At 42.9% G+C, this 27,101-nt stretch overlaps 1 protein-coding gene across 4 annotated transcripts in view; it reads right to left on the bottom strand.

The window, feature by feature from the left end:
* EDIL3 (EGF like repeats and discoidin domains 3) overlaps positions 1-27,101 on the bottom strand; it is a 316,556-nt gene that overhangs the window by 127,461 nt on the left and 161,994 nt on the right. For all 4 annotated transcript variants that reach the window (XM_029070916.2, XM_029070911.2, XM_029070902.2 and 1 more), the window contains one exon: positions 14,058-14,171. In XM_029070916.2, coding sequence (XP_028926749.1) covers positions 14,058-14,171 — 114 coding nt within the window. The remainder of the gene's footprint in view (positions 1-14,057; positions 14,172-27,101) is intronic.

The raw sequence follows: 27,101 nt of genomic DNA, 5'->3' as shown, positions 1-27,101 counted from the left end.
ACCAAATCTGTTATATAGTAATAATAATAATAATTATATTTCTTAAGCACTTCCTGTGTGCCGGGCACTGAACTAATCTCAGGGGTAGACACAAGAACTTCAGGTTGGACACAGTCCATGTTCCACATGGGGCTCACAGTCTTAATCCCCATTTTATTGATGAGGTAACTGAGGCCCTGGGAAGTTGTGTCTTGCCCAGGGTCATGTAGCAGCCAAGTGGCAGAGCCTAGACTAGAAGCCAGTCCTCTGACTCCTAGGCCCATGTTCTTTCCATGAGGTCTTGTTCCTTCTCTGAAGTCCTCAAGTAATCATCTCAAATGTAAAATTCAAATATAAATTCAATTTCTCCCTTGGACTAGTGAAGACATCGAAAAGGTTAGATTGCAAGTTTCTTGAGAGCACAGATCAAGTCTTACAACTCTAATGCAGCCTACGTTCCCAAGCACCTAGTACTGTGTTCTGCAATTAGTATGTGCTCAATAAATGCCATTGATTTATTGATTCACATTCATTTCAGCACTCTAAGGGTATGCCTTACCTCTCTGGCCGGTCATTCTCGGTCTCCTTCGCTGGAGCCTCCTCCCCCTCCCATCCTTTAACTGTTGGAGTTCCTCAAGGGTCAGTTCTTGGCCCTCTTCTGTTCTCCATTTACACTCACTCCCTCGGTGAACTCATTCGCTCTCACGGCTTTGACTACCATCTCTACGCAGATGACACGCAGATCTACATCTCCGCCCCTGTCCTCTCCCCCTCCCTTCAGGCTCGCATCTCCTCCTGCCTCCAAGACGTCTCCACCTGGATGTCGGCCCGCCACCTAAAACTCAACATGAGCAAGACTGAGCTCCTCATCTTCCCTCCCAAACCTGGTCCTCTCCCAGACTTCTCTATCACCGTGGATGGCACGACCATCCTTCCCGTCTCTCAGGCCCGCAATCTCGGTGTCATCCTTGACTCGTCTCTCTTGTTCACCCCACACATCCTATCCGTTACCAAGACCTGCCGGTTTCACCTCTACAATATCGCCAAGATCCACCCTTTCCTCTCCACCCAAACGGCTACCTTACTGTTACGGGCTCTCGTTATATCCCGGCTAGACTACTGTGTCAGCCTTCTCTCTGACCTCCCTTCCTCCTCTCTCGCCCCGCTCCAGTCTATTCTTTACTCCGCTGCCCGGCTCATCTTCCTGCAGAAACGATCTGGGCATGTCACTCCCCTTCTTAAACAACTCCAGTGGTTGCCTATCGACCTCTGCTCCAAACAGAAACTCCTCACTCTAGGCTTCAAGGCTCTCCATCACCTTGCCCCTTCCTACCTCTCCTCCCTTCTCTCTTTCTACCGCCCACCCTGCACGCTCCGCTCCTCTGCTGCCCACCTCCTCACCGTCCCTCGGTCTCGCCTATCCCGCCGTCGACCCCTGGGTCACGTCCTCCCGCGGTCCTGGAACGCCCTCCCTCCTCACCTCCGCCAAACTGATTCTCTTTCCCTCTTCAAAACCCTACTTAAAACTCACCTCCTCCAAGAGACGTTCCCAGACTGAGCTCCTCTTCTCCCTCTATTCCCTCTGGCATCCCCCCTTTACCTCTCCGCAGCTTAACCCTCTTTTTCCCCTTTTCCCTCTGCTCCTCCACCTCTCCCTTCCCATCCCCACAGCACTGTACTCGTCCGCTCAACTGCATATATTTTCATTACCCTATTTATTTTGTTAATGAATTGTACATCGCCTCGATTCTATTTAGTTGCCATTGTTTTTACGAGATGTTCTTCCCCTTGACTCTATTTATTGCCATCGTTCTCATCTATCCGTCTCCCCCGATTAGACTGTAAGCCCATCAAATGGCAGGGACTGTCTCTATCTGTTGCCGACTTGTTCATTCCAAGCGCTTAGTACAGTGCTCTGCACATAGTAAGCGCTCAATAAATACTATTGAATGAATGAATGAATGAGATTTTAAGTAAGGACTGAGACCCCCTCAAAGCCACCTCAGTCAAAAGGTTAAATGGACATTAAATAATTATATTTTCCCTTACTAAAGGATATTGTAAGAGAAGAGTCACGTTGGTTTTTTTTCCCCCTTACAGCTGCACTTCCAGGAAAAGGACTTATTACTACTGTCCATAACCAACCTTATGCTGTTGGATTGCTTAACATTCACTGCCATAAACCACTACAAATGTCAATATTTGTGTGACAGAGAAATCATATTAGGTAAATTTACTTTCTCCTTTTGGGTTCCACTCTAGCAATAGAGGATATGAAAAGGAAGTAGTATTTTAACTTTGAAAATCCTGCTGCCCTTCTCACTGAGGCTCCTTATATTACTCCATGAGCAAGTGCTATAAAAAGGATACTTTAGGGCTATCGCTCCACTGCATGAAATGCTATAGTGGTTCTTTTAATTGTAGAAGCAGTGTGGCTCAGTGGAAAGAGCATGGGTTCAGGAGCCAGAAAACATGGGTTCCAATCCCGGCTCCGCCACCTGTCCACTGTGTGACCTTGGGCAAGCCACTTAACTTCTCGGTGCCTCAGTGACCTCACCTGTAAAATGGGGATTAAGACTGGGAGCCTCATGTGGGACAACCTGATTATCCTGTATTTATCCCAGCACTTAGAATAGTGCTCAGCACATAGTAAGCGCTTAACAGATACCAACATTATCATCATTATTATATGAAATTGCTATAGTTGATGAATGATCTTGCCCTGCTAGTAGTGATGGTTATAGTTTACTGTACAGTTCTTCTTTTTTATATTTCAGATTGACATTCAGGAGGTTAGTCTTCTTCAAGGAAGATGACAAAAGAAAATGATTGCATCGTTTAGATATGGACATTCCGAACCGCTTCAGATAACCCTTAGAGGTCCCCTATGCCCTGAAACAAGGAGCCAATGGAGTAAAAGGAAACAAACATGAAATGAATTATAGACCCAAATGCATTTCTGGGAAGCCCAAAGGCTACATAAAAGCAGGCTGAAAATTATAGTTTCATCTAAATAAATATGGGTGAACAAATAAGAATATGTAATTTATCCCTCCTTCACATGGGCTTTGGGGATGAGAAATTGCTCTCCATTTACTACCTCCTTCTGGATAACTGGCCGAGCTGGCAAACGTTCTGTTTCCGGGCAACAGTTGTCCTCTCTGGAAGCAAAGTGGTGGATGCACAAGTCACACATTGAGGTTTCTGGGTCCATCTAGGGAGAGAGCTAATGTTGTGGATGGTCTTGGTTTGCACAGCAGAATACTTCCCCCTGCTGGACCTGTGGACTCCGGTGTTCGGCACATGTAAATCCTCCACCTAGGATATGGGACCGGGAGGGCATAGCCAGAGTGGGCTGAAGACTGGATGAGATCCAGAGTATTGGGAATCTGGGGTCCAGCTGTCCTTGAGCTCCTAAATTATGTTCCTGGTCTTTGTTGTCATGAAGTTAACAGTTTGCTGCCATAAAGATGAGCCCATCACTGGGCAGGGATTGTCTCTATCTGTTGCCCAGTTGTACCTTCCAAGCACTTAGTACAGGGCTCTGCACATAGTAAGCGCTCAATAAATACTATTGAATGAAGGAAGGCAAGAGGGAACTTTAAGAACTATAAGAGGGAACCCTAGACCATAAGCTCACTGGAGGCAGGGAATGGGGCTGTTTGTTATATTGTACTCTCCAAGAGCTGAATACAGTGCTCTGATTGATTAAATGAATTAAAGGGAACCGTTTACCAGTGGTCCAGAGGGCCACTAGGCACATGGCATACCAGCTGCAGAATAACTGCGGCAGGAAACTAGCCCTGAGCCTGGAACAGTCTATGTAGACAATTAGGTCATCTCTGGAAGGTTCACGCATGTGAGCAACAAAACCAAGATCTTTCAAAGACAACATTCCCACATACTAACAACAAAAGAGGAGGAATCAGTACTGTTTACATTAGGAGGAGAGGAATTTCCTTTGAGAAGAGATTACCAATGGGACACTTCAATAAAAAAGGATCTGTCCTCAGCCACTATCTGGGTGTGTGGTCCCTTTTGTAATGGTTACCTATGTGGCCACTGTCCCATTATTCCAAAGGTTACTACATTAATACAATCACTCATTCTACCCTGTCTAGAATAGAGAAGCAGCGTGGCTCAGTGGAAAGAGCACGGGCCCTGGAATCAGGACTCATGAGTTCGAATCCCAGCTCTGCCACTTGTCGGCTGTGTGACTGTGGGCAAGTCACTTAACTTCTCTGTGCCTCAGTTCCCTCATCTGTAAAATGGGGATTAAGACTGTGAGCCCCACGTGGGACAACCTGCTTCCCCTATGTCTACCCCAGCGCTTAGAACAGTGCTCGGCACATAGTAAGCGCTTAACAAATACCAACATTATTATTATTATTAATGCATCCATCTCCGGTCTGATCTCCCAACTTCCTGCCTCTCCCCACTGCAGTCCATACTTCATTCTGCTGCCCGGATCATTTTTCTACAGAAACTTTCAGGACAGTCACCCCTCTCCTCAAAAATATCTAGCTGTTGCTCAGCCACAGTGCTCTGCACACAGTAAGCATTGAATAAATACTACTGAATGAATGAAAGATCAGCCATAAGAGGGACCGCCATCCGATGGGCAAAGGGATAAGACAGGGAGGATAACTTTTTCTGTCTGCTCCCTGGTGCACATGGGAAAATAATAATGTTGGTATTTGTTAAGCGCTTACTATGTCCAGAGCACTGTTCTAAGCGCTGGGGTATACATGGTAATCAGGTTGTCCCACGTGAAGCTCACAGTCTAAATCCCCATTTTACAGATGAGGTAACTGAGGCACAGAGAAGTCTCACAGTTACACAGCTGACAAGTGGCAGAGCAGGGATACAAACCCATGACCTCTGACTCCCAGCCCACACTCTTTCCACTGAGCCATGCTGCTCCCACAAAATGATGTTCATTGACGGTTAAAGCCCTAAAAACAAACTCTCAAGCCTAAGATTCCAGATGGAACAAGTGAAATAAGGGGTGGGGCTGATGTATAATGAGACTTCTGGAAAATCAACCAATGGGTCTAAAATAATCAGTGTGCTAGCTTTCTTCCCATTCCCTTTGCCTGTCCTTCAAGGCAATCAGGGTTTGAAGGGGCAGTGATTTACTTGCTACAGACAGAACGCAGCTGCCAGATGTCCCATTTAAGAAGGATTGTCCCTGATTCCGCTGCCAGTGCCAGGGAAAGGTCTTTAAGAAGGAGCACTTGGAGGGAATTGTGCGCACTGCTTTAATTTTTTGTTTTTCATCCTTCTAATTCTATGAGCGGCAGAAGCTCCATCTCTGAAATCAACCATCCACTTCTCTTCCCTTTCATAGCAAGGGCAAAGAAAAAAGTGGCTTGAATTTTCAAAACTAGAAGCTGGCAGCTCTCAGGGAAGAAGCTTGTGCTCTCAGTCTAGTGAGGTGAGGAAGAAGAGGTGGAGAGGTAGAGAAGGAGGATGAAAATGAGGATGAGAAGAAAATGGCAGGAATGTAAGGGAGAGGACTTGGTAATGTACCTGTGTTGATGCCAATTTCATGGACCCAATAGTTTTTGAGAATCATTAGTGCCACAAAAAATGCTACCTGCAAGTCTGGCTAGGTTACCTCAGGACTCCATGAAGAGTTTCTTTCTAACCAAGTCACTACAGCTTTCTTTGGTCCTCTCTGCTTCCATCTGCTTGAGGTTTTGTAGCTCGATAATGGAGTTGGTATTTATGGGCTCCTTATATAACTAAGGTCCCATCCATTTTTCTTGTCAGAGTCGTTTATTTTCTGTTCCTACTGCTGTTTTCCTTGAAATTTAGTATTGGATTTACTGGCTTTACTCTGGCTTTTATTTCCTTTTATAGAACCATATTCTTCAACTGCAATTTATTTCTAGTTTGGATATTTTACAGGTCTATTCTCTTTAGAGGCTTAAAAGAAATGTGTATTATTGACTAGATAAAGCTATTAAGGTACCGATTGTGGACACTTTTCTAAAAAAAGTCTTGGTCAAGCGGAATGGCTCTGGAGGTTTAGAAAATGTTTGAGACGTGGGTTGTTAGGAAAAATATAAGTTACAAAATAATCATCTTAAGAAAGGTTGGCAATAGAGTGAGCTCTGCATTTTTAAGAGTCCAGCACACTCTCACTCTTCCTTCACCGCCAAAAAAAGCTCCTTGGTAACTGCCTCCTTGTCTGCTATCACCAAGAGTCCCTGCACCCGGCTTCCTCTCGCATACGTTTGGGACTCCTCCCTCACCACTGAGGCTTCAAGCCTATTTTTTCTATTTGTTTGTGTTGGGTTGTAATGTTTCATCCCAACTTCTGGGTCAGCCTCCAATCCTTTCTCTACACTTAAACTTTAATATCGGAAGCCCCACAAGGGACAGGTTCTGTGTTTAATTTCCACTTGGGTATTTTCTCTAAATGCTTAGTACAGTGTTGGCACAGAGTAAGCAAGTAATAAATTCTATTGCAACATTTATTTGTACAGCAATACCTCGCTTAGCAATCAGGGTGCATTCCAGCTGTGTGACTGTGTGCAAGTCACTTAACTTCTCTGTGCCTCTGTGCATCTGTAAAATGGGGATTAAGACTGTGAGTCTCATGTGGGACAACCTGATTACCCTGTATCTACCCCAGTGCTCACAACAGTGCTCTGCGCATAGTAAGTGCTTAACAAATACCAACACAATTATCATTATTCCTGAAAAGGAGTACACGAATTGAACGGCATTATTTCGGTCGCTGTCTACTGTACACATATCCCTTCGTGGTTGTGCACAGCGTAGGAGCTCAATCGGTGCTTCTGTGCTGATAAATGCTCTTGAAGAGTGGTCCCTCAATGTGAGATCCATGATTCCGCTAGTGTGGAGCAAAAGCATTGTTTCACCCAGGCTAGGTCAAACTGTGTGCTCCACCCTTCATCATCTGCCTCAGCCTGCTCAAAGAGTAGGCACCAAAAATCTTAATATGCCAAAAAGCTCTGCGTAGCAGTTTATATGGTGCTTTCTTCTAGCTGCTTCTTCATTTGGAATGTGATGAAAACTATCTTGGTTCTGAAAATATTGGTTGGTTGATTGGTCCTCTCCTGTGTTCTTAATACAGTGGTCTACACAGAGTAAGTACTCCCTAAATAGAAGCATGAAGCTTAGTGGGTAGGGCACAGATCTGGGACTCAGAAGGACCTGGGTTCTAATTCCAGCTCTGCCATATGCTCACTGTATGACCTTGGTCAAGTCACTTAACTTCTCTGGACCTCAATTACCTCATCTATAAAATGGGGATTAAGACAGTGAGCCCTATTTGGGACAGGGACTCTGTCCAACCTGATTAGCAACCTAGCATTAAAAAAAATAAAAAATAAATGGTGGCATTTGTTAAGAGCTTACTATGTGCAAAGCACTGTTCTAAGCGCTGGGGGCTACAAGGTGATCAGGTTGTCCCCCGTGGGGCTCACAGTTTTAATTCCCATTTTACAGATGAGGTAACTGAGGCACAGAGAAGTTAAGTGACTTGCCCAAAGTTACACAGCTGGCAAGTGGCGGAGCCGGGATTCGAACCCTTGAACTCTGACTCCCAAGCCCGGGCTCTTTCCACTGTACCATGCTGCTTCTCTAGCATTAGGACAGAGCCTGATACACAGAGAGCATTTAACAAATACATAATAATAATAATAATAATGATAAAAAACCATGGACTGATTGATAATTATTAAGCACTTACAATGGACCCAAGTACTGTGCTTAGCATTGGGGATAGATATAGGCCAATCACACGTTTTCTGATTCCATTTCCCCGTTTGGTTTCTATCTCCCTCCCAAAACCCTTCCCAAAGTCTGTCTTTGAACTGAGAACTTCAGTAGTTAGTGACAGACCAGAAAGGAGTTTTGCCGGCAAATTATCATCTCTGAAAAATTGGAACTTAATGCATCAGAGAAATGCTGATACACCTTGAAAACCATCAAAGCCCTACTGGGTGTTTTAGCAATTATTTGTATTAAATGAGGATCTGGCTGGTAATGAGAAGCTGTTTTAATTTGTTAAATGTATTTATCAGGTCCTAGGGGTGTACTAAAACACTTTGCAGAGTTTCTCCTTTACTGTCTAATCGCTTTAAGGTACAGAAGGTGAACTTTCAAAGTGGAATGGCTCTACACCAATCTCTAGGGCAGCACTTCGAAAATAGAACCAGAGGCGGCTGATTCCCTGTCAAAGACTGAAATTCTATTCAGTTTCATCTCTGAGCCCAAGGGTTTATTATTTATTTTTACCACAATATTAGAGTTTGAATTTCCTTTCCTTTCCTCTAGACTGTCAGCTTGTCGTTCTGACAGGGAACGTGTCTGCCAACTCGGGTTTTATTGTGCCCTCCCAGTGGCTTAGTATAGTGCTCTGCACACAGTGAGCACTTAAATACAATTGGCTTATAGGGACATTGAGAAGCAGCGTGGCTCAGTGGAAAGAGCACAGGCTTAGGAGTCAGAGGTCATGGGTTCTAATCCCGGCTCAGCTGCTCGTCATCTGTGTGACTTTGGTCAAGTCACTTAACTTCTCTGTGCCTCAGTTACCTCATCTGGAAAATGGGGATTAAGACTGTGAGCCTGCGTGGGACCTGATTACCCTGTATCTACCCCAGCACTTAGAACAGTGCTCGGCACATAGTAAGCACTTAACAAATACCAACATTATTATACCTGACCCAGGATTCTACTTTCTTGCTTTTATTGAAAACTCTTTAAAAGGAATGTGCAGTATTAGGTTAAAGCAAAAATATAGCTACGTTACTTTGAGAAGAAACCTGAATAGGAGCCTTTTCATATATACCCACAAGTCCTCAGACTTCAGCCATGCAGAAGTAAACTCAGGGGTTCCCCCCAACAACCAGATACGCCATTGCCTTCCCTCTTATCTACTTGCTGACCTCCACTGGACTCCAGACCTATCCCTATATGAATGACCCGGGAGCTCTATAGGGAACTGCAATAATAACCACAAGCGCGTGGCTTAGTGGAAAGAGCCCAGGCTTGGAAGTCAGAGGTCATGGGTTCTAATCCCAGCTCTGACACTTGTCTGCTTTGTGACCTTGACCAAGTCAATTTACGGTGCCTCAGTTCCCTCATCTGTAAAATGGGGATTAAAACTGTGAGCCCCAGGTGAGATAACCTGATTACCTTGTATCTCCCCCAGAGCTTAGAACAGTGCTTGGCACATAGTAAGTGCTTAACAAATGCCATCATCGTTATTATTATTATATGAAATAATGACAACCATGGAAAGTCCATAATTCCTTAGAATGAAACCAAAAAAAAAAAAAAACCACCACCCAAAAAAATGCTTTAGGGCTATTTCTTCCTTGTCTATCCTCTTTGTTTTCCTGTTTGGAAGATATTTTCCTATATGCACTTTCTCTTAGACTGCAACATATCCAACGGCTCTCTATTCATATTCCACTGGGTTTCTAACCAGAAAACAACGCTGTGGCTTGATTATTTTTTAATGTCCTTGTCTGTTTTCCTTGATCTCATATCCTATTATTACCTTAGGTTTATTTTTTAAAAGCTTGAAAAAATGTTTTCCTTCATGCCATGACTTCTCCCTCATTTCCTTTCTATAGTCATGTCACGGGAGATCAGCAGCAATGGGGTTGACATATAAATCAAAAGCCATTATCAACTGCATTCTGGAAAGGAGTACTGAAATTACTTCATCCTAGACTAATGGTGAGGTCCTATTATTCACCCAGTGACACACCTTCCCGAATAGCTGGCTCTGCTCAGGTGTAGAGAGCATGAAAAATATAGACAAATAAAACTTAATGGGGTATTTTGTTTTTGGCAGGCTGTCATAAGGATGGCTCCTCCAACCCTAGCAGTTAGCTTATTCCTTAGAAGAGTCTCGGTGGAAGTTAGTGATTTCATTTTTAGTGGGCCGGATCGTGCCGTTTGGATGGTCCGAATACAATAATGGCCCACCAACTTTCTGTGCTCTCTCAAGTGCTTAGTACAGTGCTCTGCACACAATAAGAGCTCAATAAATACAACTGATTGAGTGAATCACCCGCAGTCAATGTGCCTGAGAAATGGCCCAGCTTTTTCTACAAGTTGCTCTCTCGCTGAATGCACAGATGCCACCATAAAACTCTTGGAAAATGCTCGAGTTCCTGAGAGAATACTGAAGCCATTCAATCTAAGTAGGACAGCAGCTTGAAACATTTTTGCTGGCTTTCAAATGAGACCCCAAACTTGCATTCTTGCCAAAAATTGCATTCTCAATGGCTATTTTGAGGTTCTATAGGTCTATCTAATATCCATCGACCAAGAAAGTGTGTACAATTCCATTTAAGTGATTTCGCAAGAATAAGTGAAAGGCATGAATGCTTCATTTTGTTATTAGAGTGGAAGAAGAAATGTGGCACCTAGCTGAATGCAAAACTTTCCACTGAATGTATCGATGTGTCCACTCGGGCTCCAGTTTTCAGTAAAAACAGTAGCATTTATTGAATGCCCACTTGGTGTAGGACACTGTAATAGATATTTGGAAAATAGCTAATTTGGAAAAAGCCACCTGATCACAAATAGTTTACCCTCTAACGGAGAAGACCAGCATGAACATATTTAAAACTAGAGGGGATAAAATAAATGAGCAAATATATACACAGGAAGGCAGAGGAGGGCATAACATAACTTCCTAAGCATTTAACTGGCTGGAAGGAGGGCTGGGAAATTAATAAGGGAAAGCTTATTGGAGGAGTTGGAATTCTAGAAGGGATTTGAATGTGAGAAGAGCTGTGGCCCAGTTGATGCTCTAAATCTGGGGGACAGTTTGAAGCAGTTTCAGACCCGAGTAGGCAAAACAAACATATTAGCAAGGGACACAAATCTCGGTTCAGTCTACATGCCCATCCAAGGCTCCTCTTGAAGGGAGATTTGTTGGATCACAAGAGAGCATAATCCCTCAAGGAAACAATATCAGAGACCTACTTCTCCTTTCGATAGCTCAGCCTAGCATTTTCTAGCACTGTGTGCTGAATACAAAATGCTGTTAACTAAATCCCTTTTGTTGAAGATGAAACAAAGGGCTCTCAGAGAACTATTGGAGTCTAGCAACCAACCCTGTTCCTTTAATCAGAACTTTGAATGGACTTTAGTGACTCTCCAGAAATACATTGATACAGCCAGATCGATGAAGCCCAGAGTTATTGAGGGACCCGATCAATTGCATGAAAATCATCGTGCCCATTTCTGCATTATTTATTCAAATGTCAAATTCTATTTTTGTTAATTTCTCAATATACCATTTTAAATAAAAGATGGAATGAAAGGGTATCTGAGCCTTGGGAATGTGGATTGTTCATTCCAGTTTGTTGTCATTTTTCTTGCATGCTTTTCATAAAAATGTGTGGCTGAATACTTGAGTTCTAATTTAAGATCTTCAAAGGAATCTAAATCAGGAGTTTAATTAGAATCTGAGTTAGGCCCATCATCCAGAACTTGCATTTCAGTTTAAAACAATATAACCAAGACACTAAAACGAGCCTTTCCATATAAGGAAAATCAAAACTATTAAACCTCCAATAATTCACAGAAGCACACAATGGGATGCTAAGGGGTGCTCAAATATAGGTGTTTAAATTTAATTGAATTGAAAATATCTTTCTAAGGACATTTTGGTGAGAAATTGTAAGGATTACTTTAAATTTTAATTCACAATATCATCTCTTGATTTGTAAACAATTCTCTGGGAAGCTGCAGTAATTATGGAGCCACTAAGGGTACTATTTAGTAAAAGTACATCTCTTCAATGAACTCAAAAAAGACTATTCTTGTTGGATTCTGTTTGAAAAGGCATTAAACTTTACATCTCTAAATTGAACAACACTGGGGGTTATACATAATATTTACTTCATGATCATAGGATGATGATAAACAATCCTCTATGGAATTTGTACAGAACTCAAGAGCTGAATATTTAAAGCTACGATTCCTGTCAACCTGTGATCTTGATATATGAAAGCATCTCACTACAGAATATAACCTCTTATTATTTCCTCCACTATAGAAAATTGGTGCAAACGCCACAGAGGTGATGAGGCCTCTTGTTTCTGGCTTTAGGATAAAGTCGTTGCATGCTTGCACAGAGTTTTTTGACTGGATTCCCAGCCATCCTGACTTTCCAAAAAGAACTGGAAGTTTCTGATTGAAGCCAAAATGAGCCCAAATCAGGTACTTGCGACCCAATGACTTTGTCTGCCAGTCCTGGGCCTCTTCCACATTCTCACCCCTACCAACCTCAACCCCCATGAGCTGCCACACTTAAAAAGAAAATTTGATTCTTCTGTGGCTCTGGGTAAAAATCCCAGTTCCTGCACAATGACCTGACTGCTCAGAAAAAAAATCATGAAAATTCTGAAATGGTGATAATAGTCTCAGATCACCCATAACGTGTGTTTGGATTATGTATTATGGCACCATTAACAAGTTAGAAAACTGGGAAACATTCATCCGAAGCATACATCTGCATGGGTGGAACACAATTGAAATGCCAGAAGAAGCAGTTCTGTGTCCCTCCCATGGCTGTGATGTGCCTGGCACTTCAGACTCAAAGCCTGGCCCAGAGTCTGCTATCACTCAAGAGAGCCCGGATCCCCGGCAGGGTCCTAAAGCCCTCTATATTTTCAATTCCTCAAATGGGCGAGATTGGGACTTCCTTCGTATGAACCCCACTCCACCCCTCGCCTTGCAAATAATCACGCTTCCAAATGGCAGGGGGTTCCTTCCTAAGATTGGCTGTTGTTAGTTCTGGGGAAAAAAGTCTCTCTGCATCCAGGCAAACATCTCCCCACCATCCCGGAACCACCCAGGCCTGAGTTATGGGCACACACTAAGCTTAGATCTCTGAGTGGGTTTTTAATTGAAGAAATGTAAATATTATTAACCACTCATTTGCTAAAAAGTAGAAGAGAATTCTGATCCCAAACTCCTTTCCCTTATCCTCTAACACCTTTCCCCTTTTCCTCAGGACCCTTTTTATTCTCCCACTGGCATTTGGTGCACATGTTCTTCTGGGCCCTTTCCTCTCCTCTCTTGGGATGTCCCAGGTTCCACTTTCACCACCTCCAAATATCCTACAGTTGCGATATTTGGATGCCAGGGCAGATCTGCTGTTGGTCCAGACAATTGTTTCCCCTCCTGTGGGGTAAGATCCTCACTCACTCCTGTGATCCCACAATTCCCCAATCTTTTCTTTTTTGTGTCCTGACCACTGGATCACATCTCAGAACCATCTTCTACCCAACCAACAGGTGCCTCCCTTCCTCCTTTCCCAATACTTTCCTGTGATTGGCTAAGGTCCATTAGGCAGGACCTAATCTACCCCTAGATTCTAAGTAGCCTTCCCGTCTGAGAGAGAGGCCCCGGGAGTGAGTTTCCTTCTACTTAGCAACAACTTCCAGTTTCCTTCTCCTTCCTTCCTTTTGAGAATGGCGCTTGAATGACTACCACAGTGGTAAAATGTGTCACACCACTCATGCACTATTAAAAAGTGCTGAGCATTCCATGTAAATCTAACCAAATCTGGAGTTTATCCTGGGTTACATTTTGAAAAATAAACTGAAGAAGGTTATCAAGACGACTTTCTGAAATGGGATCACACCAAAGGCTTCTCTACACTTCCCACCTCCCTCTAGGCAGTAAGTTCATTGTGGACAGGGAACGTGTCTACCAACTTTATTATACTGTTATATTGTTCTCTCCTAAGCACGCACTTAGTATAGTGCTTTGCACAAAGTCAGTGCTCAATAAATACCATTGATTGACTGACTTTCTTGGTTCCAGGAAGACAAGTCAGTACAAGCCCAACACAAGCCCAACCTCAGACTTTCTGTGTGTCCCAGTGGAACATTGCTTAATCCTTTGGTCAATCCTCATATATGCGATATTTACCAACTGGGGGAAAATATGCACATCCTCAGTGACTTAGCCTCTTTTTTTTTTTTGAAGGCAGCATGCATGGCATTCAAGGACATTTTGAAATACTAGAAACTGAGAATTTTACAAAGTACATCTGCAATACTTACTGTACTGGCAATTCCTTCCCATAAATTCCCCTGGACACTCACAGGAATAGTTAGCAATGAGATCTGTACAAATTCCACCATTCTTACAGGGATCTGCTTCACACTCATTTATGTCTAAGGAAAAAGGGAGAGAGAAGATAATTAGCTATTTGATGCAATGATTTCAGGCTAATGCCTGATTTAAACATTACAAATTAGACATTATCTAAGGGTCCATATGGTTGTGATTCAGGTCGAAAACATTATTTTTGGAAACATAGGTATTTTCAACAAAGAATGCAAACTAGGCAGAATGCATTCAAACTAGCAACCATTTTTAGCAACCGACTAGATCAAGCAAGCATGAAAATAGACGGTTGCATGCCTAAAAACGTTTTTGTCCAGTTCCCAAAACAAGCATTCAAGACCTTACAACTCTCCAAGGTAACCATACAATTTGATAAAGTCAAATATATCATTGGAGAGATGCATTAACATTGCTTAGAGTCCCAAAATACATTGCTTCATCAAAAATAACACATGCCAATTAACAGTGTCTCATTTCATCTTAATTCATTCAAATTTTTACAGGATTGCTTCAGTTTCTAAATACTCCCATTTTGATAAATGAGCTAAGAAGTAAATTAGAGTTAATTGCCAAAGATAGTTATTTGTAAAGTAAAATAAATGCACTATAAATGCACTAACTTCATTCTAGAAACCCTTCTTTTGGCAGAGTAAAGGGGTATATATACAAAATCATGTTTCCTTGTAGGAAGAGAAGGAAAACACTTTAAAAGGACAGTAACTGTTTGAGTCATTTTGTCCAACAACAACAACAAAAAATCACCTTTATCGTACATGCCTAAAAACTATAAATTTTATACCACATATATTGGAGTGTATGTATGAGCAATACTATAGAATCTTTATAGTAATAGATGAATTTACAGCTAAAACACGTCACATAGCAGATTGACAGCATCAATGTGCATGACTTGTATAGGGAATTTAAACTTCTCTTTTCCCTATTTACTTTGATAGTGTTCCAAACTATGCCATGAGGGTTTGACTATGGATTCACCCATCTTGAATGACAGATGATGCAGTGCTGGGACTCCAGGACTGAGAACTTTGTGGCTGAACTGACGATCAGGCTGGTGAGCGACATTCACACCCTGGTCTCAACTAATTGTATTCCCACTGAAACGTCGGATGCATGCCACTATGAGTAGACAGTCAGGGGATTAACACACTACAAAGGGCCCGGCCAGTCTTCACCCACGTTAGCCTGCAAATGGCACAACTAGGACTAGATTCCAGGTCTCAATTCCCAAAGCAGTGTTGATTCAAATGGATCAATCCCCAGGCTGAAATAAGGTTTGTACAATCCCAGTCCGAAGGAATTTTCATTAAAAAATGGAATTCTCCTAAACTACAGGAGATGGATGATGGAGGCAGTTTTCTTTATGGGAAAATGATAGAGTAACCATTGAGTCAATAAGAATTGAAGGTTGATATTGATACACAATAAGAGATTATCATTATGTCCTTCACTAGCAGAATGCTTCACACGCTGGGAACTCATTATCTGTATGCTATTTTAAAGACTGAAAAGTTGCAAAATCATTAAATACAATATTATCCCCTCTCACATTTGCATCTGGAGAGTTTCCAGTACTCTCTCAGCCTTGGCTACGGGATAGAGAGTCAAGCAGAGGCATACCAGTCCCATTCCTAGCTTGGGCAGTGGCTTGCGAGTGGAAGGCAATCTGCTACAAGTCAAAACTCACCTATGTTGGGCAGCAGCAGCATGGGCGAGAGAGACGAGGGCAAAAACTCTAGTTTACTGCGTGGAAGGAGGCGATGGTAAACCATTTCCCTATTTTTACCAAGAAAACTATGGATACATACCCTACCAGTAATATTGCAGATGGAGGTTGATCATTCTGGGAGAGATGTGTCTGTGGAGTCGCTATGCGTTGACTCAACAGCATAAGACAGGACAATGGGATATGGTTCAGTGTGGGTGAAGCAGAGGTTGGGAAGCTTAGCATCATGACTTGACTGACTCCATATGTGTGTTCACTGCTATTTTCCTAGTCAATTTGTTTATTTTTTTCTAGAAGACGTGTGGAGGGGAAGAACGTTCCCTAATACTTTCATCACATTACATGCAAACTGTATGTTTAAAGTGTTATAAGAAGCCAGAAAAAAATGGCCTCATGGCAAAATCCACCACTTACTGCATCTTATTAATTAAATCAGGAATTAATACTGTGAGGCTTATGTGGGACAGGGACTGTGTCCAACCTGATTATCTCGTACCGACCGCAGTGCTAGTACGTTATTTTCTAGAGAATGTGTTAAACAAGGGATCCCACAGATTAAATCATAAAGCTACATTCTTCAACGAGTAAGGCTCATTTAGATAGACAACAGGTTGCTTAAGGCAAATGCAGTGATTTAGCATACTAATAAATGGATCAGAGGTTGCACATTAAATGCATGACCATTTTGAGGATAATTCATATTCACATTTTAATGCACAGTGAAGTTCTGAGGATAAAGCCAAAATAAAATACATGATCAAGGCTTTGGGCGTGAGAAGGGCGATTTGTTTTTACAGCTATTCAAACTAACTGTTTTTATCCAGTCGGTGTCACTGAGGCTCAAACCCTTCTTTAACTCCTTCTTGCTACATCATATCATAAACCTGAAAATATTGATCTCCTCTCCACCTCACCTGGGAAGCATACCCTAAGCCTGATGGATAAATGAGAACAAACAAAACTAAACAAGACAGAACTACTCCCATCATTTTACACAATACAAAACTATGACACCTGAAGAGAGAGCCACAAATCCGTTTCAGGATTCCTTATTTTGATTTGGAGAAAATAAGGATCCAGAAAGTTGGATTTTGGAGAGATTTGGCAGAAAGAGGACTCATGAATGGCAGCAGAGACCTGGAAGAGGCATTTTGGGAAAAAAAAAACAAACCCAAGAAGGTCGAGGAAATGATTGGATGATTGGAGGGTGGGAGCGGGGAGAAGTTCCAAGGAGAGGAATTTTCTCTCACCATTTCCCGCCCCAATCTGGCTCTGGGATGCTCCCTGGAGCTCAGTAAGTTGAACAACATAGCACAAGTAGCATAGCCTAGTGGAAGGAGCACAGGGCTAAGAAACAGGGGAACTGGGTTCTAATTCCAGCTCCACCACTTGCCTGATATATGCCTTAGGCAATTCCTGAACTTCTCCATGTCTCAGTTCCCTCACCTGTAAAATCTACCCCAGTAATTGACACGTAGTCAGCACAAATACCAATATAATTAGTGACATTAAGTAAAGGAAGTACCTTGGGCCACTCAGACACAGGGTACTCGCGTGTACTTTGAGTGAGTGGCATGGCAGAAGTAAATGAGTTTCCTTGAATTTGAACGTTCAATTAAAGTTCCTCTTGATATCTTTGGCCTACTTGCTGCTAATAGCCTGATTTTTCTTTCTGCTCCTCCCATTTATCACTAGTGTTGGTCTTTCCGTCTTCAAGTTAGACTGTACACACTCTGAAGGCAGGGGTGGTGTAAAATAGGCTTCTCGCTTCTGTTATCTCCCAAAAGCTCAGTGCAGTATTTCTCACTTAGTAGGCACTCAGTGACTATCTACGCTTACTTGAATGATATACTCTATCTGTAGAAGCCAGGGGATTTCCTGAAGAATTCCTATGGAGAAAATTTTAGGTTGGGTCCCAAATCAGCTTAAGGCAAACCAAACAGGAAGTCAGTGAGTATGCGCTCTGCAGGCAGGTCCAGAAGTTCTGGAGCTGCACATCCCTTGGCGTCAACTCCCTCAGGCCCTGGGCACCCAGCCGTCGGCACATCTGCCCGGCAACGGGGCCTCTCGGCATTACCAGTGGCTCAATCCTGGCCTCCCCCCACTGCTCTTGTCCTGGCGACTACCAGGCAAGTTCTCTAGGCCTCAGGCCATGTCTGGCCGAGTCGGCTGTGTGGCAACAGGGGAGAGCCCAGAACCACCGGCGCTTCTGGCCGACACCATGACCAAGGGAAGGGGCAGACATGGACAAAATACCACAACAGCACAATCACAGCCAAAATCATCAGTCCACCCTGGCTGGGCAGCCACAAATGTCCAAGCATCAAATCTGCCTACCATAAGCAGGGTGACTTACTGGATAGAGAACAGGCTTGGGAGACAGAAGGGCCTGAGTTCTAATGCCGTCTCCCCATGTCTGCTGTGCGACTTTGGGTAAGTCACTTGACTTCTCTGGGCCTCCGTTATCCCATCTGTAAAATGGGGATTAAGAATGTGAGACCACTGCGGATAGGGACTGTGTCCAACCTAATTAACTTGAATCTACCCCAGCACTTAGAACAGTGTTTGACACATAGTAAGTGCTTATCAAGTACCACAGTAATTATTATTACTCTCTGTGCCTCAGTTGCCTCATCTGTAAAGCAGGAATTAAGACTGTGAGGCCTATGTGGGACAGGGACTGTGTCCAACGGAAAGAGCCTGGGCTTCGGTGTCATAGGTCATGGGTTCGACTCCCGGCTCTGCCACTTGTCAGCTGTGTGACTGTGGGCAAGTCACTTCACTTCTCTGTGCCTCAGTTACCTCATCTGTAAAATGGGGATTAACTGTGAGCCTCATGTGGGACAACCTGATTACCCTGTATCTGCTCCAGCGCTTAGAACAGTGCTCTGCACATGGTAAGTGCTTAACAAATACCAACATTATTATTATCTTGTGCCGACCCCAGTGCTAGTACAGTGCCTGCTACTCAGTAAGTGCTTAACAAATGCCATGATTATTATTATTATTATTATTGTTAGCTGGCCACAGGGTAGAGATCATTAGTGCTGTTTAGGGAAACAGGTAGACTTGGGAAAGCCTGTGGATGTGATAAACCCTGGCCATTACATTGTATTTTATAATAATGTTGGTATTTGTTAAGCGCTTACTATGTGCAGAGCACTGTTCTAAGATCTGGGGTAGATACAGGGTAATCAGGTTGTCCCACATGAGGCTCACAGTCTTAATCCCCATTTTACAGATGAGGTAACTGAGGCACAGAGAAGTTAAGTGACTTGCCCACAGTCACACAGCTGACAAGCGGCAGAGCTGGGATTCGAACCCATGATCTATGACTCCCAAGCCCAGGCTCTTTCCACTGAGCCATGCTGCTTTTATATTAGAACAGCTTATCCTAAAAATCTCATGTAGGTCAGATCATAAATGATTTTTTTCCCTTGTCTGGAAGATGGGGTTTCGGCCACTGATGCTCTTTCTGAAGGGAACAGCACACTACGTCTTGAGAAGCAACATGGCATAGTGGCTAGAGTGTGGGCCTGGGAATCAGAAGGTCATGGGTTCTAATTCCTGCTCTGCCACTTGTCTGCTGTGTAGCTGTGGGCATGTCACTTCACTTCTCCGTGCCTCAGTTATCTCATCTGTAAAATGGGGATTAAGACTGTGAGACAGGGACTGTGTCCAACCTGATTTCCTTTTATCTACCCTAGCGCTTAGTACAGTATCTGGCATATAGAAAGCACTTAACAAATAACGGAATTAGTACTATTATTACTACTTTGAATTTATAAATAATCATTTCCCTTTTTTCACATTTGAGAATAAATCATCAGGACCAGAAAGACAAAAATCTATCTCAGAAGTAGTAATAACAGTAACAAGTAATACCACCCTTCGTAGTAATATTTATAAAGCAGCTGCCCACTTGGTGGGGAGAACTGAATTAGGCATTTAGGAAGTACAGAAAATCAACTGACATTCCCTGTCCAGCAGGAGCTTACACTCTAATGATGGAGACAAGCATTAAAATATGTGCAACTGAAGTGGTCCAAAAAAAAAAAAATACCGAGCCAACATATTCATGGCCTAAGGATGGTTCATAAATGCCATCAGCTCTCACATAAGAACCTTGTAAGAAGATACGTTACCACTTTTAATTTTCTCCAAATTGTTTAATGGGCACTTAATATTCTTTCTCTAAGATGACCTTAGCTTTTCTCGAGAGATCTTAACTTATGCTAAAACGATGAATAACTGAAAACATAGGAGTAATGCATCTTTTTTCAAAGGCCAGATAAGGGGCTAAGAACCTAGTTAAATTTTATAAAAGGCTGAAGAATTTCACTTAACCCTTTACTTTATTTCTTGCCCTCCCTCTGACTTTCCCCTTAACGTAAACACCACCGCGATCCTTCCTGTCTCACCAGCCAATAAACTTCCCATTATCCTCAGCTCATCTTCCTCATTCAAACCATCTATTCAATGTAGCTTGGTTTCTAGTGTTTCTCGTCAGAGGTTGGGGGAGGGAGGGGAGGAGAGAAGCCTTAGGAAGGGAGAGGTCACCCAGAATTCTGGAAATTCCAAAGACCAGTCCCTGACTTTGGCAACGATTACCTGAAACCACGAAGGGTGCTTAAGTGAAGGACTATTTATCAACTAGATATGCTCAAAACTCACCCTCACAAAGGCAATCAGTTTATCATTAAGCAGCACCAAACCCATCAAGGCAACTCAATGTCAGGCTCCTGGAGTACAAGGTTCCCTAAAAGGAGGTCTGTGACAAGATCATAACCACTCTATTAGCCAAAAATCACAGCTCCAGGTGCCAACATGAACGGTGAATGGGGCTCTTTCACAACTCTTTCTAAACTCCATTCAAACACTATGGATTTGGCAAGGCAACATCACCTAAGACTGGTCTGGTGAAAAAGAATGTGATCTGAAACTGCTTGCAGGAAAGCAAGAAATACTTTGTCAGCTCTAGAATATAAGCTCCTTGTAGACAGGGAACTTGTCTGACTGTTGTATTGTACTCTCCCAACTACTTGTACAGTGCTGTGTATATAGTAAGTGCTCAAATACCACTGATTGATCAGTGCTTCATAGTAGCACATAATCAGAATACAAGAAGACACTGAAGACTGAAATGGGTGGTGGAGATCAAGAAATGGACAATGAATGGCGAGATACCAAGGATTGAAGGGAGCTGTTATCCAACATTAAAGAAGCTTTGATTCCAGTATCTGTACTCCAGTACCACTGAAAGAGAACAGATGTCTCCATCCTTAACTTTAAGAAAAAACGATCAATATGCAGAAATGACCCCAAGACTTGTAGTGGCAAATGACCAAACCATGACCCCCCCATTACTTGGTCACTGATTAATGTCACATGCCGGTTCATATCTTTTTATTGTTGATCCTTTAAACATATCCCAAAATATTCTAATTCATTGAATCTCTCTCATATATGTTACAAGATATTTTATTCATCTGCTGAAAAAAAAAAATAAAAACCAAGAGATTTGATTCTGCACCCTCTCTCGCCAAAAGGATGTTTGCTTTAACAAAAACCATGTTCAAGTCATTTGGGCTCAGTTATAGTACAGGATTACTAGTGAAGGGTGAAATAATTCTCCTTGGGAAGACTGACTACTTTAATAAAATGTATTAATGAAATGAGCTGTTTTCAGGACAATGATAAAAACACACATATTTTTCCTGGAGAGGCTAACTATTGCTTTAAGGGATATTTCAATCTCAGAAAAAAATTTCAAAGCAAGCTATAAATGAAGATGAATGAAAAACATAAAATAGTAGGAATATTTTCTGTTCTTACATTGTTGGTTTCAGATAGACATTTATTTCCTATAAGGCTGAATGGAAATATTCTAAAGGTTACTCAGTTACTAACTGTTCCTCTACGTACCTGCACATATGACGAGATATCCTTTCCAAAAATTTCCCCTAAGTAAAGTTCACCCAACATTTTGGTATTCATCTTGCTGAATTCATGTTTTTTATGACTTAGTCAAGCTACTGCAAACAGCATGATGAAACGTAAGAAACAACAGGGTGGAATTCGGGAATAACATCGTCTCAACTGCACCTCTACTGTGCAAGTATTGTTTTTTAAAAAGTATAAATGGACATGTGCATTTTTCATTTTTTGGTTTTTTTTATAGACACTAAATGGGAAATCTTAATTCCATTAAGTTACTTACCGTGAAATTTCATACTCAAAAAGAATGCCTTCAGGCCAACAATTCCCATCAACTCCATTGAACCTGATTAAAGTAATTGGCTATTTCTGTAACAAGAGTTTTAACAGATGATTCCATTCTGCCATAAAGGAATAGGTCTGATTAGGAAATGCAATGCTATTATTACTAGTAATATTTTCAAATCTTTACTTTCAGTCAGTCAGGGGTAATGAGATGAAAACTATAAGGCATGGGGTAAACAATGAGGAGAATAAATTATACAGTTCGAAGACATCATGCCACACTGCCTTCTACCTAGGTCTATCTAATCTGTGAAAAAATAATAGCAATCATATTAATGGTATTTAATTGAGTGCACAGCAATCAGAATAATGCTTTTTAATTGAGGGCACTTGGGAAAATAGTCTGTAAGCTCCTTGTGAGCAAGGATCATGGCTACCAACTCTACTGCATTGTAATCAGAGAAGCAGCATGGCTTAGTGGAAAGAGCACGGGCTGGAGAGTCACAAGCTGTGGGTTCAAATCTCAGCTGTGCCACTTGTCAGCCATGTGACTTTGGGCACATCACAACTTCTCTGTGCCTCAGTTACCTCTTCTGTAAAATGGAGATTGACTGTGGGCCCTACGTGGGACAACCTGATTACCTGATCTCCCCCAGTGCTTAGAACAGTGCTTAGCACATAGTAAGCACTTCACAAATACCATCATCATTATTATTATTCTCCCAAGACCTTACTTCAGTATTCTGCATACAGTAAATACAACTGAGGTACATGGCCTATTCCCTTCCCTCAAGGAGTTTACATTCTTATGAGCAATATATATTGAGCCTCTGTGTGCAGAGAACTGTACTAGGAGTTGTATAAGCAAAAAGATATAAAATAACATTATGGGCATATTATATATTTTCTTGTCATGGATGTATACTCAGTTTTCTTATTTGTCCTGTAATCCTTATTAGACTACATCCATCCAGTCGAAAACATCTACACTGTCTTTGACCTCATTCTTTAAAATGAAGTGGATATTCCCTAACGTCACCTTTCTTTCTTATTCCAGATCACCAGGTTTCTGAGCACTACAGATATGCTCCATTTTTGAAATCAGATGTTAAGACAATTGAAAATGCACTCTTAGGGAGTAGCTGTGGCGCGGCAATAATAGAAAAAAGGCAGTTAACGTCCCTGTCCCAAATCTCTTCACCCTGCCTGGAGACAAGGGGAATATTTCCCAGAGAGAAAATGTGTGTGTGTGTGTGTGTGTGTGTGTGTGTGAGAGAGAGAGAGAGAGAGAGAGAGAGAGAGAGAGAGAGAATGCAGAAATCTATATAAAACATAAAATAAATCCTAGGTGATTTTTCACTGATATAAACATGCAGTAAGAAAAGCTTGTGAGCAGTCTCACTAAGGAAGTCCGATTTAATAATGACTAGGGAAGGAGTTTTTAAATGCTTTAGATTTGCTCTTTCTTTGGCTTGCTCATTGCTTTCAGCCTGCAAGATATGTTGTGGAGATTATTAAGAATTGAATATACAAAATTCTATAAGGCTTTAATCAACATAATATAAGCCCAATTGCTTTGTAAATTACCAAATGCATAAATATTCACAAGAAACAAGAGCAAAGCATATCTCTTTGCCATAGAATATGAATTTTATCCTTGCCACTTAAGTGACTCTCCTGGCTTTTTTGCTAAACAAATTATATATTGTTAGACATTTTTAGAAATGATAGCTGAAACGTTCCACTGAACAATGAAAAGGAGGAATATTACAATTGCATATTGCTTTTAATTAAAGTGTAGAAACAGTACATAATGGAACTGGAAATAATTGTTATGAATAATCAGGCCCTGTGATCAAATTGAATGCACTTGTAATAGTAGCTTATATTTACTTCTGCAGAATTCTGACAAGATTATATGTCCATCAATTCTACTTGGGCAAACATCAGTGTAAATCCTATTCAGAACACTAGAACATTTTTATCTTTATGTTTGGGTTTCAGATTAGAAGGTTATCATCAGATGTTTATGCAAGTACCATGCTACTTCAGAAAGTAACCAGATTTATTACAGCTTAAAGAATGACATCCGTCTTTCAAGAGATTGCAAGTGATGGTTAGGACACTTTCATTCAATTTTAGCAGGCAAGCTGAAGATTCACTAAACTCCCACCCAGTCCAAATATTTCAGGGCATTCCCACAACAAAACCCCAAACTACATTATCAAACCGGTGCATACCAGAAGAACATTCTGGGTATGAAGATGGTTCCGTACCAGTTATTACATCTTTTCCTGTTGTATATCAAGAATACAAAAGGGGAGTCATTTTAACAATACATTTATTCATTCATTCATTCAATAGTATTTATTGAGCGCTTACTATGTGCAGAGCACTGTACTAAGCGCTTGGGATGAACAAGTCGGCAACAGATAGAGACAGTCCCTGCCGTTTGACGGGCTTACAGTCTAATCGGGGGAGACGGACAGACAAGAACAATGGCACTAAACAGCGTCAAGGGGAAGAACATCTCGTAAAAACAATGGCAACTAAATAGAATCAAGGCGATGTACAATTCATTAACAAAATAAATAGGGTAACGAAAATATATACAGTTGAGCGGACGAGTACAGTGCTGTGGGGATGGGAAGGGAGAGGTGGAGGAGCAGAGGGAAAAGGGGAAAATGAGGCTTTAGCTGCGGAGAGGTAAAGGGGGGATGGCAGAGGGAGTAGAGGGGGAAGAGGAGCTCAGTCTGGGAAGGCCTCTTGGAGGAGGTGATTTTTAAGTAAGGTTTTGAAGAGGGAAAGAGAATCAGTTTGGCGGAGGTGAGGAGGGAGGGCGTTCCAGGACCGCGCTGAGGACGTGACCCAGGGGTCGACGGCGGGATAGGCGAGACCGAGGGACGGCGAGGAGGTGGGCGGCAGAGGAGCGGAGCGTGCGGGGTGGGCGGTAGAAAGAGAGAAGGGAGGAGAGTTAGGAAGGGGCAAGGTGATGGAGAGCCTTGAAGCCTAGAGTGAGGAGTTTTTGTTTGGAGCGGAGGTCGATAGGCAACCACTGGAGTTGTTTAAGAAGGGGAGTGACATGCCCAGATCGTTTCTGCAGGAAGATGAGCCGGGCAGCAGAGTGAAGAATAGACCGGAGCGGGGCGAGAGAGGAGGAAGGGAGGTCAGAGAGAAGGCTGACACAGTAGTCTAGCCGGGATATAACGAGAGCCCGTAATAGTAAGGTAGCCGTTTGGGTGGAGAGGAAGGGGCGGATCTTGGCGATATTGTAGAGGTGAAACCGGCAGGTCTTGGTAATGGATAGGATGTGTGGGGTGAACGAGAGGGACGAGTCAAGGATGACACCGAGATTGCGGGCCTGCGGGACGGGAAAGATGGTCGTGCCATCCACGGTGATAGAGAAGTCTGGGAGAGGACCGGGTTTGGGAGGGAAGATGAGGAGCTCAGTCTTGCTCATGTTGAGTTTTAGATGGCGGGCCGACATCCAGGTGGAGACGTCCCGGAGGCAGGAGGAGATGCGAGCCTGAAGGGAGGGGGAGAGGACAGGGGCGGAGATGTAGATCTGCGTGTCATCTGTGTAGAGATGGTAGTCAAAGCCGTGAGAGCGGATGAGTTCACCAAGGGAGTGAGTGTAAATGGAGAACAGAAGAGGGCCAAGAACTGACCCTTGAGGAACTCCAACAGTTAAAGGATGGGAGGGGGAGGAGGATCCAGCGTAGGAGACCGAGAATGATCGGCCAGAGAGATAAGAGGAGAACCAGGAGAGGACAGAGTCCGTGAAGCCAAGGTGAGATAAGGTATGGAGGAGGAGGGGATGGTCGACAGTGTCAAAGGCAGCAGAGAGGTCAAGGAGGATCAGAATGGAGTAGGAGCCATTGGATTTGGCAAGAAGGAGGTCATGGGTGACCTTAGAGAGAGCAGTCTCGGTAGAGTGGAGGGGACGGAAGCCAGATTGGAGGGGGTCTAGAAGAGAATGGGAGTTAAGGAATTCTAGGCATCGATTGTAGACAACTCGTTCTAGGATTTTGGAAAGGAAGGGGAGTAGGGAGATAGGACGATAACTGGAGGGGGAAGTGGGGTCAAGAGCGGGTTTTTTTAGGATGGGGGAGACGTGGGCGTGTTTGAAGGCAGAGGGGAAGGAGCCCTTGGAGATTGAGTGGTTAAAAATAGAAGTTAAGGAAGGGAGGAGGGCAGGGGCGATGGTTTAAGAAGGTGAGAGGGAATGGGGTCCGAGGCGCAGGTGGAGGGGGTGGCACTTGCGAGGAGGGAGGAGATCTCCTCTGAGGATACTGCAGGGAAGGATGGGAAAGTAGGGGAGGGGTTGTTGGGGGGAGGGGAGAGGCGGCGGGGTGACTTTGGGGAGCTCAGACCTGATCGTGTTGATTTTCGTGAGGAAATAGGTGGCCAGATCATTGGGGGTGAGAGATGGGGGAGGGGGAGGAACAGGGGGCCTAAGGAGAGAGTTAAAGGTCCGGAACAATCGGCGGGGGTGACGGGCATGGGTGTCGATGAGGGAGGAGAAGAAGCTTTGCCTGGCGGAGGAGAGGGCAGAGTTAAGGCAGGAATACAGACAATACACCACACACTGTTACTCTTCTGAAGTTTCTACCTATTTACAATTTCATCCCCAGACAATAAATAGGTGTGCTTTATTTGTCATAAGAATATACATAAGCTACCACAAAAGGAAGGATGAACAGCACTTATTTTTTGTGTTATTTAAAGCATTGTCTTCTCATAACAGCAACTTTCCGCACCAAAACAATTTGGACTCAAGTCTCTCAATCTCTGTCATTTAAAGGTCCCTTAATTGTTGAAGTAATAATAATAATAATAATGGTATTTGTTTAGCACTTACTATGTGCCAAGCACTGTTCTAAGCGTTGGGGTAGACACAGGGGAATCAGGTTGTCCCACGTGGGGCTCATGGTCTTAATCCTCATTTTACAGACGAGGTAACTGAGGCACCGAGAAGTGAAGTGACTTGCCAAAAGTCACACAGCTGACA

The sequence above is a fragment of the Ornithorhynchus anatinus genome, chromosome 1 (genome assembly GCF_004115215.2).
Source record: "Ornithorhynchus anatinus isolate Pmale09 chromosome 1, mOrnAna1.pri.v4, whole genome shotgun sequence".
In the NCBI taxonomy this organism is placed as follows: domain Eukaryota; kingdom Metazoa; phylum Chordata; class Mammalia; order Monotremata; family Ornithorhynchidae; genus Ornithorhynchus; species Ornithorhynchus anatinus.
Note: the sequence above shows the minus strand (reverse complement) of the source record. Positions and strands in the feature narration are given on the sequence as shown.